Source organism: Stigmatopora argus, chromosome 8 (assembly GCF_051989625.1).
Source record: "Stigmatopora argus isolate UIUO_Sarg chromosome 8, RoL_Sarg_1.0, whole genome shotgun sequence".
NCBI lineage: Eukaryota > Metazoa > Chordata > Actinopteri > Syngnathiformes > Syngnathidae > Stigmatopora > Stigmatopora argus.
Genome location: NC_135394.1, coordinates 15,752,404 through 15,767,939, shown reverse-complemented (window position 1 = coordinate 15,767,939; position 15,536 = coordinate 15,752,404). Strand labels below are relative to the sequence as shown.

Here is a 15,536-nt window from a genome sequence, read left to right as displayed (position 1 = left end):
GTTAAAATTGGAGATGGATAGAAAAATTTGGAAGTTTATATTCGTCGATGTCACTGAAACACGATTATTTGGCGAAAGGACGTCACCGTGAGCGTCATTCCGCCGTCCGTCGCCGCTAACGTAAGTCGTGATTTTGGGACTGGAATCTAGTTCCCAGGCCGAGCTGACCCGCTCGGGTCGGTGGAGCTCTGGGAAGTCGGCGGGTCGGCGGTGGGGGTCACGACCTCCTCTAGGGAGTGATATCGCGGCGGCGGACAAATGTGACGGGCTGTGATGAACGAGCTGACGCAGGAAAAATCTTTTAAAGTGACTAAAAAAATAAATAAAAAACATTGGTGTCCAACTAGCGTCCCAGGGGCCAGATCTGGCCCCGCCATGTCATTTTTTGGGGGCCTGTGAAAGTAAAACATGCGTATAAATCTGAAATTAAATTTCTGCAGTCTAAGATAGGAGATAAAATATAGATTTTAAACCATTTTTTTAACAATATTTTTTTTAAAGAGATGTATATTTTGTTTTTTGATTACACGTGTTTAATTTATAGATAATTATAGAGAATAAATATTTTTTTGCTTATTTTTGGAAGAAAAAAAATAAAGAAATATTTTTAAAAAAAACCTAAAAATATTTAAAATTTCTCCATTAAAAGAAAAAATAAAATAAAAATTTTGACAAGATTTGAACAATTTTGAGGTTAAAAATGACTCATCAATGCATTTCGGCAGCTTAGTTCAAATACTAGCTTGAACATTTATTTCCATCCATGACAGCTAACGCGGTTAAAAAAAAGTTTTTAAAGTACAAATTTGCCTAAGATCATTCTCATTTTCAGCGAAATATTCAACTCATACCCATTTAGTGAAGTCAGCAATTTTATCAGTTACATAAAACATTGTCATCAAACTTCCTATAACAAAAGACTCCTAACCCCAAAATGTCAACATTATATTATGATCATTTTTTTGCATCACCGGTGATTCCTGCTATTATTTCCCTTCCTACGAGCGCTCATCTTTACTGGTACAGTACAGACACAAGTAGGACAAAAAAAAAGAGGCGGAGCTTCGCTGGTACTGTTATTGCACCACATGTTGGGGGGGAAGAAAAAAAAAGTACATTCCAGGAAATCTCCCACTTCCTGCCTCCAACCCTCTAACTCCACTCTGCTGTCCTCATACAAAAAGTGGGAATTAAACAAAGACTATTAATATTTTCTCTCATGTTTTAACAAACAAGTAGCACTATAAACGTCTTCAAATGCCACAATTAAATGGAAAGAATTCCAACACAAAGGCCCTCCTCCACTGCAAAATGTTGTACCAAAAAATTCCAACACATCAACAATAGCTGGCTCTAGAGGTGACTGTGTAATTCCCATTTAGCCAAAGCACCTTCATTCCTGCAACTCAATAGCAATTAGCATACGTCAACTCCCGCCTCTGAACCTCTTGGCCAATCATATTCAAGCCTGACTATTAGACAAACAAAATTACGATCACAACACTGTCTAAAACTGTGCTACGTGTGCTAATGTGTGTCATCGTTTATCTTCAACCCACACAAGGGGGTAAAGATGGAAATTAGCCCTGGGCTACAATCTTCCATATTTACATATGTCGATTAACATGAATATGAATATCAAACTCAAACACTGTTTGCGCCATTCAATGGACATTGAACTGCTCCTGTTTTGCAACAAATGAAATAATCTGTAATATTTCTCATTATTTGCCCAAAATGTGTTTTGACGGAATTCTGCTCCCCATTTTGAATGTTTTGCCATTCCACTTTCTGCTCCAGGACCTCTTGAAGGAGGTCATAAAAGCAGAAGGACGGGCGATAAAACAAGCGGGTACAAAGAGGACGATAGTTGACTTTCAGGCGGGGCTGATAAGTCGCTGGTCGTATATCAGAGAAAGTGCCAGAGATTAACTTGAAAGCGGGTTTTATTTCCATTTGGGAGACGAGTTCACGGTACAGTCAGAAGCAGGGAGTTCAAATCGAGCTTTAGCGAAAACGATGCTTGCCAACTGACCCGTGAAAAACTTAAATGTCCCCTATTGACAAACAAAAACATAAATCCCATATCGAGTTTGTCCCGTATATCTTAAAAATCAAAAATACTGTTTGCGCGTAGGAAACAGATTCTTCAAAAAATCCCGCTCATCTGATTGGTCGACGTACCATAGCTTGCCACAAAGATAACGGCAAGGACGACAAAAATAAATAAACACACCTCCCAGTTTTTATTTGGCACTGATACACCACTGAAAACCAGAAATATGAGCATTTGAAAATCGGATTATGCATGCAGTGTGTGCACGAGCCACTAGAGGGCACTAATGCGTGACGACAGAATTGGTTGATTTTAATGAATTTTTGGGGCTAAGATGGTAATTTAAGAGGTTATAGTGTCATTTTAAAAGTTCATATTAATGACGTCGCGCCATGTCAGCCCCAAAAATTCACCCAAATCAACCAATTCCGTTTCGCGCATAAGTGCCCTCTAGTGGCTCGTGCGCACACTGCATGCATAATCCAATTTTCAAATGCTCATATTTCTGGTTTTCCGTGGTCTATCGGCGCCAAATAAAAACGGAGAAGGTTTGTTTATTTATTATTTTTGTCACCCATGTCGTCTTTGTGGCAAGCTATAGTACCTTGACCAATGAGATGAGCGGATGAGTATTCTGTCAGCTCATTGGTCACAAAGAGGAGGAACTGAGAATCTGTTTTCTACATATAGTCATTTTTCAAATCCCTGATAAATGTTCGCGCAAACAGTATTTTCAACGTTAAATATTTGCGCAAACAGTATTTTCAACTTTAAATATTCGCGCAAACAGTATTCTAGACTTTCAATTTATGTTATTTAGGTCATAGTGTCATATTAAAAGTTCATATTAACGATGTTACGCTGAGAAAAGGATAGCAAACAAGATAGGGCTAGCAGTTAGCGCGTCAGCTTTCAATTTTCTATTATTTTGAAAACGCTACTGGACAAAAGTGGTACTGCACATTTGTACTTTTTTTTAGGTCATCAAACATGAAATATTTTGATTACATCTTTGCAACCATCAGTAAAATAATGTCTTTTCCAGTACATGCAAGCATAGCAAGTATGATTTAGCTACTTTTAAGTGCAAAGTAGATATTTTGTGGACCTTTGTAATGACTATACATTTTTTTGGGTGGTGGAACCAGCGGTGCCAAGCACCCAAACACAATCCCAGCTGGGCTAGCCTTGCACTCAAGCGGAACCTTTGTTGGGGCCACATTAAAAGCTTTCTTTGCGAGCCGCTCCGCCTCCCGGCGTCGCTTATGTCACCCGCGTCTATTGTCCCCTTTCTTTCGGTTTTCTTTTTTTTTCCCACCCTTTCTTTCTTGTGAAGCGCTGACATCATTTCCAGTAAAATCCAGAGTTAGTCGACTCGAAACCCCCACCTTGAATCCGACTCGGAAATCACAGCTGACACAGCTGGGAGGAAAGTTTCTCGGGAATTTCATAACCACGCCACTATGACAATTTTTTTTTATAGACAGCTGGTAGCTCTACTTACGAAATTAATTGGACTTGTTTTGTGACTTTGATTTCTTTGTAAATAGGGCAGATTTTTAAATGTAAATGATTTAATTTGTTCCACGGTCCTTAAAAAAACTTTAAAAATCATCAAAGTGTCCCAATTTAGTATGAAAGATGTCATAAACACACAAAAATTAGAGAAAATAATTTGTTAATGTATTAAAGTGAATAACAAGCATGCCAAAACATGTTCTATAGTAGTACAGTACAATAAATAGGAAGCTAACATTAGTTAGCATGTGAAGACATAAGCATGTAAACAGAAACGGATAGATAACAGACCCAGCCTCTTCATTTCATTCGTACCACGAATTTTAAATAAAGAATAAAGTTGCTTTAACCACGCTAAAAAAACTAAAGAAAACAAGCAGAATATTTTGGGAAGACGGCCAATGGCAGGCTAGCAGAGTAAAGGTAGTTTGTCAAGCAGGACGCAATTCTACCACGCCAATTTCAAAATAAAATAACGGATACAGAAAATGAATTGACATTTTGGATCTTGTTTTCATATATTGGAACAGTCATTTGTAACCTGAATATTTCGACTGTAGATGCATTTGTAAGTAGAGGTAGCACTGTATATAAAAAAAAACAGATTTCCCACCGAGCTTGATTTTTCGGGTCAGTAGCACAAAAGGGGGGGTGGGGGTCTAATCCTTCTGACTTTCAGGTGTCGGGGCTCCAAATTAGACGTAGGCACAAAGACGCATGCAAATATGTACACACCCCCGTCCGAAGGGTCCCGGGCTTATCTGAGCTAAGCCTCGAGTGAGTCAGTCTGGAGACCGGGTTTCTTGTCTGTCTGACCTCCCGCTAATGAGAGCGGGACCATCTGCGATCCCGACAAAACAACATTCTGGGGATTGTTTACAGAGCTACTATTTTGAAACGGGGTTGCGGAAAGTAGATAATTCAATGTTATTGTTTAGTTACTATTATTATTCATGTATTTATTTATATACAGCCATACCTCTACTTACCAAATGAATTGCTTCCAGATTTTTTTTTATAAGTTGAACATTTCGTAAGCAGAACAGCACTTTATATGTAAATTCTGTAATTCGTACCACGGTCCTCACAAAACTAACAACGAAAGCCTTTAAAATTGATCAAACTGTCCCACTTTTGTAGGAAAATGAGAGAAAATGATCATAAAATTATTTCACTTTTAAAATTATTTGGCTTGAACTTATCGGTGAGGGTGACGTGACTCTTTTCACTTCATGTTTTGAACTCTAGGAAATAAAAATGAACCAAAAAGAGCGGGGCTTATGACACCGTAGTGACAAAATGGCGGGCGCCCAAGCAGCAAACTCGCACCTATTTGTGCATTCGAACAAGAGACGAGTCGTATTGGGAAATCAAAACGAGCCGGTGACGCAAACCATGCGAGAAATCGAGAACGACGCGAGCCGGAATTTGCAAAAAAAAAAAAGTGGCACGTTCAAACGCGCCGCTTTATGCTGACTGGTAAGAACTGATGACTCACTATGCAAAAAAACACAAACACACTTATTATGCAAGCTTGATCCTTGTCACGTTCACTCATTCATTCATTTTTTTTAACCACTCATCCTCACCAGGGTCGCGGGTCATGCGTACTACCAAACACAGGGGTATCAAACACTGTTTGAAAAAGTTAACTTGCCGCCATTGACGTTCATTTGCCCCTCCCACTCAAAAGTGATCGGACAATGGCATTGAAAAATGAGCATCCACAGCCAGTTCAAGTGAATTTTGGATCATTTCTTATTGATTTTGACAGATTTTACGGTATTCTTCTTGTTCGTGGGTTAGTTCCTGCTAATTTTGGGGCATTTCCAGGTGTCTTCTCATTGGTTTTGGCGCATTTTAAAATTCCTATGATCTCATTGGCTGCTATTGAATGCACCGTTTTGACGAGGAATGAACTAATATGATTGCGGAGAAGAAAGTGGAGACACTTGATCACACAATTCAGTACGAATGCGCCATAAAGTGCCCGCCGGGCCGGATCGGATCCCTGGCGGACCACTTTCGGCCCCCGGGCCGCATATTTGACACCACTGCACTCGAAAAATCAATAGCCAACGTGAAAGGGGCTTTTATGTCCAATTTCTCACACCGACTGCACTTCATTCTAATTCTGAGTCGCATTGAGGGCAGCCGACGGGTTTCTTAATTATAGGGGTGACTTTTGAATGCACTTTAGGGTGAACAAACCTTTCTTTTTACCTCCGAGATTCAAGTCTGCGCCGTCTTTTTTATTCAATCAACCACTTAGGGAGGTTGTTTACACGCCGGAGTGACCTTTCGGGCATGCGGCGAGTCGTCTGGCCCGCCCGGAGTGGCGTGCGGGGATAATTAGGTCGCATAGTAGGGCTTGTGTGACGAATCAATAAGTGGAACCCGAGCGCTCGTCCTAGTAACGAGGGGGTGTCCAAACTTTTCTCTCTGAGGGCCAACTTGAAATCCAGCTACTCTCATTGGTTAAGTTAACAATAGGTTATAGAAGGTCAATAAAAAGTCTAGTTTTTAAAAATGAATTTTAAGTATGGATTCAATGGCTAGAATTAACGGCGATTGACGTCCAATGTATTTTGACTGGGAGGCCTGGCAGCAATCGTTGGATAAAAAAAAATGAACGCGACTGTATAAAATCTAAAAAAAATGTTCACAAATTCATTCATTTTACATTAGAGTTTGCGGGGGTGCCGGAGCCGAAACCTACTATGGGCAATAGGAGACCCAGAATGGGTTGCCAGTCAATGGCAGAAAATCCAATTAAATAAAAATAAATAATTTTAAAAAGCACTTAACACAGGTGCCAAATCTGGCCCGCCGCATCATTTTGTGCGGCCCGGGAAAGTAAATCATGAGTGCCGAATTTCTGTTTTAGGATCAAATTAAAATGAAGATTATAGATGTATATAATATTTCCTGATTTTCCCCTGATTAAATCAATAATTGCAATTTTTTAATCCATTTTTTTCTTTGTGTTTTTAGTTCAAAAATCATTTTGTAAAATCTAAAAATATATAAAAATATTTTCTGTTTTCCACTTTAATATGGAACATAATGATTAAAAGAGATTTTCCCTTACTAAGAAAAAACCCTCAAATATTTTATTTATTTATTTATAAAAAACAGAATATTCAGGGCTTTTGATCCAGTTCTTTTAATCCATTTATTTAAAAAAATCAAAATATTATATCTAAAATGGTCCGGCCCACACGTTTTTGTTTTGTCCCGTTTGTAATGTTTCATTTATATTTATGTTTTGGCTTGTACTTGATTGCCAGCAACATAAAATAAAAGAAGACAATTTGTATCTCCTTAGCTAAATGCTAACAAACAATGCAAAACACTAAAGCAACGGCTAACAGTTAGCATCTCGTCAACACGTTTCAAACGGTTAGCTTTTCTTCTGTGGAAAAAGAAAAAAAGTGTATGTGTAGGTCTACTCTATACTGCCACCTGGTGGCATCAGAAGGAACAGCACACTTTTCAACAAAGACAAACAAATCTAGTATTTTCTCCCCAATTTCTTTCACTTTTAAACGCTTTCTCTTTACGACAAGTGTAAATTACCTAGAAAAATCCCACTTGAAATCCCCCGCAACAACGGAAAAAAAACCTGTTTCATTTTTAGCAGAACGACAGCACGTGACGGACAAACATGAAACAGGATGTCAAGAAGGAGAAGTTTTGCGGCGGTCGGTCCTCTACGGTTCAAAGCGGCTTGTCAAGTCATCAAAAGAGTCGGAGATGGGAAACACGGAGACGTCACTGAGCCTCCACACTTCTCTATTCATAAAAGACGAAAGAGGAAAAGAGGAAGGAGGAATGCGCCATCAGCTTTCTCATTTGTTTTTGTTTTTTGTTTTTTTCAATGAATGGAAATTGTTCATCCTTTTTTTTCGCCGACGGTCACTTCTGCATTTGAACCTCGTGACCTTTTGGAAGAATTTTCAACGAATTGGACTTGTTGTTTTTGCCTTCTTATAATGATAGTCAACTCCCTTTGGCACTCCCACATCATCTCTGACCTGAACTTTTGGGAGCAGATAGGTGGGGTTATTACGGTAATTGGGTGCAATGCTGCAGTTTTATTATTATTATTTGGTTTTGTAATATGGTCCACCTTAAGTGGGGGAAATGTCAATGTGACATGGCCGAGAAAAACACTTCAGAGTTAATAAGGGTCATTTGAAAAAAATAATTTGTCAGTTAATCAATTATATTGATGCTTGATTAATAGTTTGAAAACATTGCTTGTTGAAAAATTCTACAAATCTTTTATTAGACTCTTGACAATAAATATAGTTTTTTTTTTAAATTGAATTATTAATTGAGTAATCTTTCATTTAAAAATCTAAATGAACAAAATGTAAATATTTTTATTTAAAAAATATTTGTATTTAATTTCTAATCTCAAAAACCAAAAGGAGAAAATATTAAACAGTACATAAAAATAGTTTGTCCCCTTTTTGTAACTCTTAACAAGTCATCATTATGCACATTTATTTATTAATTTATTTCCATTTTTTTATATACTCTCATTTATATATTTTTAATTACTTTCATGTGCTTTATTTTATGTATATATTTTTTAAAATTAAAAACAAACCAAGATTTTCCACATTAATTATTATTTAATTTAATTCCAAATAAAACAATAGATTTTTTTAATATATATTCTCATTTATATTTTAAAATTATTTTCATGAGCTTTATTTTATGTATATATTTTTTTAAATGATCTAATCTCATTTGATTTTCTGATTTTCACTTTTATCCTCACTAGGGTCGCGGGGGGTGCTGGAGCCTATCCCAGCTGACTCCAGGCCATTTTTAAATTTAAAAACAAACCAAAACCATTTAATAGTAAACCTGATTGTTATGAATTTTCGACTTAAAGCAGACCTCGTACTGACCACGTGTCGAATGTTTGCAGTCTGAAGGATTTGTGCTTACATCATTTTGTCAAAGTCCTCCAATCACCTTTATGGCCCGCCAGCTGCGTGAAGATTGTAAAAGTCACGAGGCCCGAGCATGAGCGTGGAACCCATGGATGAAGTGAGCCAGCCCTCTCTAAACTCCCCCGAGGCCGCCAAACAATAGTCGGAAAGAGACCCGGGCCAACGGCTAGTGGGCAGGATGTCACACGGCCGACGACTGGGCAAACCATCCGCTTTGACGTCAGCGATACGCATTTGTTCTTTCTCTGGCCAAGATGCACTCTCCTTCTACAAAATACCATATTTTCTCACATATGACCGAATCGAGGGTACGGCTTATATGCGCATAAATTAGACTTGACATGCACGAAATTCCATAATGCTAGACAAAGCGGCCGATACGGTCATTTATTTCAAAATAGAGAAAAGATAAACAAATAAAACGCTTAGCTAAATTTATTTTGACGTCTATGAATGAAATTCAAGAATAAAATAAACCGTATCTAGCATAAAACTTGAAAAAACTCACTTAAGCCTGCCATTGCTCGCTCAGGGTAGCGCCATCCTACCGAACTAGACCGCTACGGACACACTTCCTGGTTGTACTGCTCACATGACTTCCTTTTTGAATTTGTCTTCGTGCAGGCAACACCCTTTCGGAATGTGCAATCCAGCAATCGATTTATTTATATAGTATCTCAGAAATACCATTTGCCATTTTTTTTCAAGATTTTCCCTTCAAAGTAACACATTTTTACTCCCAATTAAAACCGTGAATATGGAGGTGAAAATTGTGAATCAGGGGGGCGGCTTATACGTGAGAAATTGTCAAATTCAACCATTTTAAGGCAATTTTAAGGATGCGGCTTATACGCGGAGACGGCTAATATACGGTAGTTCATCACTAACGAATGAACGCAGGTTGGACGTTTAGTGCCATCAGTGTCAGACATCGAGTTAACAAATGCAACAATGCAGCCAAAGAGTTTAAAAAATAAAATAAAAATCAGACAATTTCATTTTCCATTGTTCCTTTTCGCAAAACACCGTAGACCAGGGGTGTCAGACTCGAGTTGGTTCGCGGGCCGTGTTAATGTCAACTCCATTTCATGTGGGCCGGACCATTTTAGATATAATATTTAGATTTTTTTTTATAAATGCATTAAAAGAACTGGATTAAAATCCGTGAATATTCAGTTTTTTATAGATCTAAAACAATGTTTATTTTAGCTTTTTTTTTAAATATATTTTTAGATTTTACAAAATGATTTTTGAACTAAAAACACAGAAAAAAATGGATTAAAAAAATTACAATTATTGATTTAAAAGGGGGAAAATAAGGAAATGTAATATACATCGATACTCTTCATTTGAATTTGATCCTAAAACAGAAAGTCGGCACTCACGATTTACTTTCCCGGGCCACACAAAATGATGCGGCGGGCCAGATTTGGCCCCCGGGCCGCCACTTTGACAAAAGTGCCGTAGACGGTCGAGTCAGAATTTTTTTGTCCACGCCGCAAGCCGAGATTGTGAAGTCGCTTGAGTCAGTCTTCCCTGTCACTGTGAGGTCAGCGTTCCTCCCGTTCGAGTTAGCCGAGGTCACGCTCCGTTCGGTGTTGTCGGACGCCAACAGAGGAAGGAAATAAACCAAGGCCGGGCGACGGCCGCTTTTGTTTGGCCAAAAAGAATTCTATTCTGGACGCTCTTGGAATCCCGGCCTGCCAAGGTCGCCATGTGCCAGCTTGTTTCACTGGGGATTCTCATTAGCAAAACAAACACAAGGGCGCAGACTAAACACTTGCCGGTGCACCAAAACTATGAAAGTCGTCGCCACATATTTTTGCACGAGAGTCCGGGTCACCAGATTTTGAGAGTCTGCCGATACCGAGTCCCGATCAGATATGCCCGAAAAGTATTAAGGTGGGGACCTTTTTACCCCCTCAACTTCAACAAGCCTACCCTAATATTACTATATACATATAAATATTAGTAGTAAAGTGGTTTCAACAAAGTAGAAAAATAAAAAAACATTGGGGGGGCGCACAATGAGGTTGCAAAAAAATGATGTTTAAATATTTAGCTTTGCATTAATAAAAACAAGGTTGTCATTGATAATAAAATTAAAAAACTAAAATTTGAGATGAAATAATATCTAAAAATAAAAATTTCAACGAATAAATGTTGAAAAATAATTTTAAAAAATTAAACAAATATCTACAAAATGAAATAAACACAAAAATTGATCAATGGAGCTAATTAAAATGGGATTTGGTTAATACTGTGAATGGGTTAAAAATAAAATTTCAAATGACAGTTAAAATAAAAAAAAATAAAAAATAAAAAATGAATTTTAAAAAAAATAAATCAATAATTTAGAAAAAAAAGAAATATTTTTTAAACATTTAAATAAAACAGTCAAAAAAATTGAATAAATGCAACTGAAAATAAGTAAAAATTGGGACAATGCTACAAATTTGGAATAAATACATAACATATTTACAAACACACAAATTCCTTGATTTACGCCCCCCCCACCCCCAAAAACTTCATCTTCCCAACCTGGCACCACAAACCTTTTCTCCCCACTCATTCTATCCTCCATTATCGCTCATCAAGGATCAAAATCCCCTCCCCAAAAAAACTTTCTAAAAAGTCACTCACCCAGTGTCTCGGACTTCCCTCGGTGGACCGAGCCTGGTACCTCTGCAAGGCCACCCCTCCGTCGCCCTCCAGCAGGAGAGCGCAGTCCGGGTCGGGGTAGTGGAGTCCGCTTATGGGGGTCCACGGTAAGATGGTGGCCAGCGGGTAGTGGGAGATCATGCTGAGCATTTGCCTCAATCCCCCATTCGCCGGCGCATGTTCCAACCTAGACGGAGCAGAGCGCAAAAACCTCAACAAGTTGTTTTCCACCTCCCTTTCTCTGAGCCCGCCCCCCAGCACGTCCAACTCCCGCTGCGCGACTTGTCAAAGCGGCTCGGGGTGCGCGAGTGATTAAAACTCTGTTGTCTCTCCTTTTTTTTTCCTCCCCCCACCATTCATCCTGGTCAGAGGGGAGGAGAGAGGAGAAAAGAGGAGGAGGAGGCGGAGCCTTGACAAAGAACACTGGAGTCAACTTAAAGACAGGAAAGCGGAGATAGACAGCAGGATGTTGTGTTAGAGCCTCCAAGAATCCAAAACAATCGAGGCATATTTTCCTTTTTCCACTTACTGGGGGAACAGTCATTAAGCACTCTCAACCAATGAAAATAGTCTGCTATCTCTACTTACAAAATGAATCATTCCGTAAGTTGTATTTTTCCTAAACAGGGCAGTATTTTAGAGGGAAATTCTCTCATTTGGCCACCCGGTGTGGTTAGCGGGTCGGCCTCATAGCTCTAGGGGCCTGGGTTCAAATCCAGGTCACGCCCACCTGTGAGGAGTTTGCATGTCCTCCTCAGGCCTGCGCGGGTTTTCTCCGGGTACTCCGGTTTCCTCCCACATTCCAAAAACATGGATGCTAGGCTAATTGGACCCTCTAAAATTGCCCCCACTTACAAGTGATTGGTTGTTTGTCTCCTTGAGCCCTGTGTGGGTTTTCTCCGGGTACTCCGGTTTCCTCCCACATTCCAAAAACATGGATGCTAGCCTAATTGGACACTCTAAAATTGCCCCTAGTTACAAGTGATTGGTTGTTTGTCTCCTTGTGCCCTGTGTGGGTTTTCTCCGGGTACTCTGGTTTCCTCCCACATTCCAAAAACATGCATTGTAGGCTAATTGGACACTCTAAATTGCCCTTAATTACGAGTGATTGGTTGTTTGTCTCCTTGCAATTGGCTGACAAATTCAGGGTGTCCCACGCCTCTGGCCTGGAGTCAGCTGGGATAGGCTCCAGCACCCCCCGCGTCCCTAATGAGGATAAAGCGGTTCAAAAAATTAGATGAGTCTCTAATTTATTCCACTGTCCTGAAAAAAAACGAGCACCTGAAATGTTTAACCACTCCACTTTGACAAAACGTTTTTTTAAATAGAAAGTAGATACCTCTACTTACGAAATTCATTGGTTGCTTAATGACCTGGATTTTTTGTAAATAGAGCAGTATTTAATATGTAAATTATCGAATTTGTTCAACGGTCCTTAAAAAAACCCTTAAAAATGATAAGTGTCCCAATTTTGTAGAGAAAATGTGAAAAAACACCCAAAAATGATAGAAAATGATGATTCATGAATGTATTCAAATAAATAACAAGCAGGTAAAAACATGTTCTATTCATCCAGGAGTACAGTGCAGTTTAAGGAGGAAGCTAACGTTAGCACACGAACACACAGACGTCTAAACCACTTCAATACTTTCACAAGTTGACCTAAAAGGAGGCAAGTTAGTGACACAAAGCGTCCAAAGGCCAAACCATGAGCATCACGCACATGATCAGTGTGTAACATTGGGAATTAAGACTCACTGCCTAGTGTGCGTGCGGGTGTGCGTGTGTGGGGGTGTTTTTGCGCGGGTGTGCCAGATCAAGTCGAAGACAGTCATGTGTAAAAACTCGTCTGTGCTGGACAAGAGGATTAAACGGGAGCTGGCGCAAGCTTGCACACAATACACGTGGAATTAGCAGTTAACCCCTTTGATGCCTAAATTCACACGCAATAACCATTCCACTAATACTAAAGTACACCAAACAGTCCAAAATAACTAAATATATATGTGGATAAAAAATCCTTCATTCAAAAAAAAGAATGAAATGGAGACAGAAAAATAATAAAGAATGTAGAAACATTTTTTTTATGTAAAAATTTATTATTGTATTTTTTTTAATTAAATTTCTATTTTTGTTTTATCAATTTTGTAACAATACATATTTCATTAATTAAAAAAAAAGTTTTTTATTCTATTGTTCTATATTTTTAATGCTACTATTCTAAATCTTTTTTTTTCAAAATACATTTTAAGGAATTATTTTTTAGCTGAATTTTTTTAATTGAATTTCAGGCTCCGGCACCCCCACATGCCCCATGAGGATAAAAAGAAAAGGAAATGAATGAATTTATATATTCGGTATTTTGTATTAATACCAATTTTAGGTACTTATGTATTCATCTATTCTTATACAATAATACAACAAATACAATAATTGAGTTTGTATAACTGCATGGAATCTGTATCTACTTTTACTTTAATTCCAATTCTTTTTGTTTTCTTTAATTCAGTAATTCCCACTTTTTTAAATATATTTTTTCTACTTACCAAGTATGTCTGAGTTTTTTATTTTTCATTATTACCAATATTATTTGGTCCAAGTAACTTTACGGGGTTAATATTGTACCACCGTCCTACAATCAGACTTTGCATCATGTTTTTTTTAGATAAATAAACAACCCAATGAAAACATACACACACACACACACACATTTCCACCGCATCCACTTCTGTGCTATTATGACTCACCGCTCTGACTCAGTCGTACAAAATTCCTCTGGATGCTTAACGCAATCCGTCGCCTCCGAAAATATAAAACTGTATATCTAACCAGTGAGTCATGAGCACTTAAAAAAGACATCCATCATTAAAATGCCTTCTGTAGCTGGACGTGATGGCTCCAGCGTACGTGAGGTGGACAAAATACATAAAAATAAATCACCCGGTGATACCCAGGATGAAGTGCCGACCTTCCTCTGCTTCCTGTGACACGTTGAAAACATCCCTGGATGGAATTCCACTTCGAGGCCTTATGAACATACAGGGAAAAAAATTGTTTCACATGAAAAATATGCAGTGATAGCGATAGGAAAACAACACGAACAGTACATGACATAACAGGAATGAAGTCAATAAACGGTCACAAGATAATAAGTACTTTTCACACATGAAAATTGGCTGCAAGCTCGCATTTCAGTGCCATTGACGGTGATAGACGTCCAATTCTTTTGGGCTGGGAGGGGAATATGAACAAATATTAACGTCAATGCAATGCGTTTAAGATTGACATGTGAAGGGTTAAATCACAGGTGTCCGTAAATGTTGTTAGTGTGAATTTAACGGGAAATTTAAAAAGAAATGGCATGAAACACGTAACATTTGCTAAGCAGCTAACCAGCTTATCCACTTTAAAGCCGTGCCTTTAAATTTAAGCACCTTTCTCTAATTAGCAACATTTCCCCTCTTATCACATTTTCCCTTATTTTCCATATCATTTAGTCTAGCTAGCTAGCTTAGCCATGACGTACATCGAACCCGTTTAATAGATGACGCTAAATTTGCGTATTAATAAATATAATTCATGTTTTATTCTTCCCACCAATAACACTGGCACATACTTTATTTATCACTTTAAGTACTTACTTGTTATGTTTGACGTTTCTTCTCATTCCTTCGATGGTTTAATGACGACGAACCCAGGTGAACAATGGCAACGTCGAGGAAGCTATTTACAAACATTTTGCTCATTTAGATTCAAAATAAGCAAGAATAGAAAAGTATTGAAAGTAGTGAGCGTTGCCTAATTGCTGTTTGAAACAGCTAAATGGGTTAAATCAGTTTTAAGTCGACACTTCCCTCTTCTGGTGGAAATGGGGACGCGTAAGGTAGCGAGTCAAGTAAGCTAATGTGGCTAACGGCCAGCAGATAGCAGCATAACACCGGTGTAGACTTCCTGTTAGCACGACCACTACAAAAATAAAAGCGAGTCAAGTAAGCTAATGTAGCTAACGCCAGCAGACAGCAGCATAACACCACAGTAGGCTTCCCGTTAGCACGGCCAATACAAAATAAAATACGAACATTTAGAGGAATAAATTCATACTCTACATATTTGTTTATTTTGAGAGGAAAAGGAAAATAGTAATAGTATATTATAATAATAAAGGCATTTTTGTGTGATGATTAAATTACTTTTTTATGTTTTTGGATTGAAACAGTACTCCTAATAATCGGTTTTACTTAAGAAAATAGTATTAAATAAAAATAAATTCTGTTTCATAGAAGACTGTACACTATTTTAGAAAAAAGTGAAATATTACAGTGCCGTTTTAT

The 15,536-nt window shown here is 38.2% G+C and overlaps 1 protein-coding gene across 1 annotated transcript in view; it reads right to left on the bottom strand.

Moving 5' to 3' along the window:
• The window catches only part of rgl1 (ral guanine nucleotide dissociation stimulator-like 1), a 36,229-nt gene extending 21,120 nt beyond the window's left edge, over positions 1-15,109 (bottom strand). Inside the window, exons 1-3 of the mRNA XM_077607218.1 lie at positions 14,847-15,109; positions 14,146-14,232; positions 11,188-11,392 (exon numbers count right to left, since the gene is read on the bottom strand). Coding sequence (XP_077463344.1) covers positions 11,188-11,392; positions 14,146-14,232; positions 14,847-14,872 — 318 coding nt within the window. The 5' untranslated portion in view covers positions 14,873-15,109. The remainder of the gene's footprint in view (positions 1-11,187; positions 11,393-14,145; positions 14,233-14,846) is intronic.
• Between the last annotated feature and the right edge of the window lie 427 nt (positions 15,110-15,536).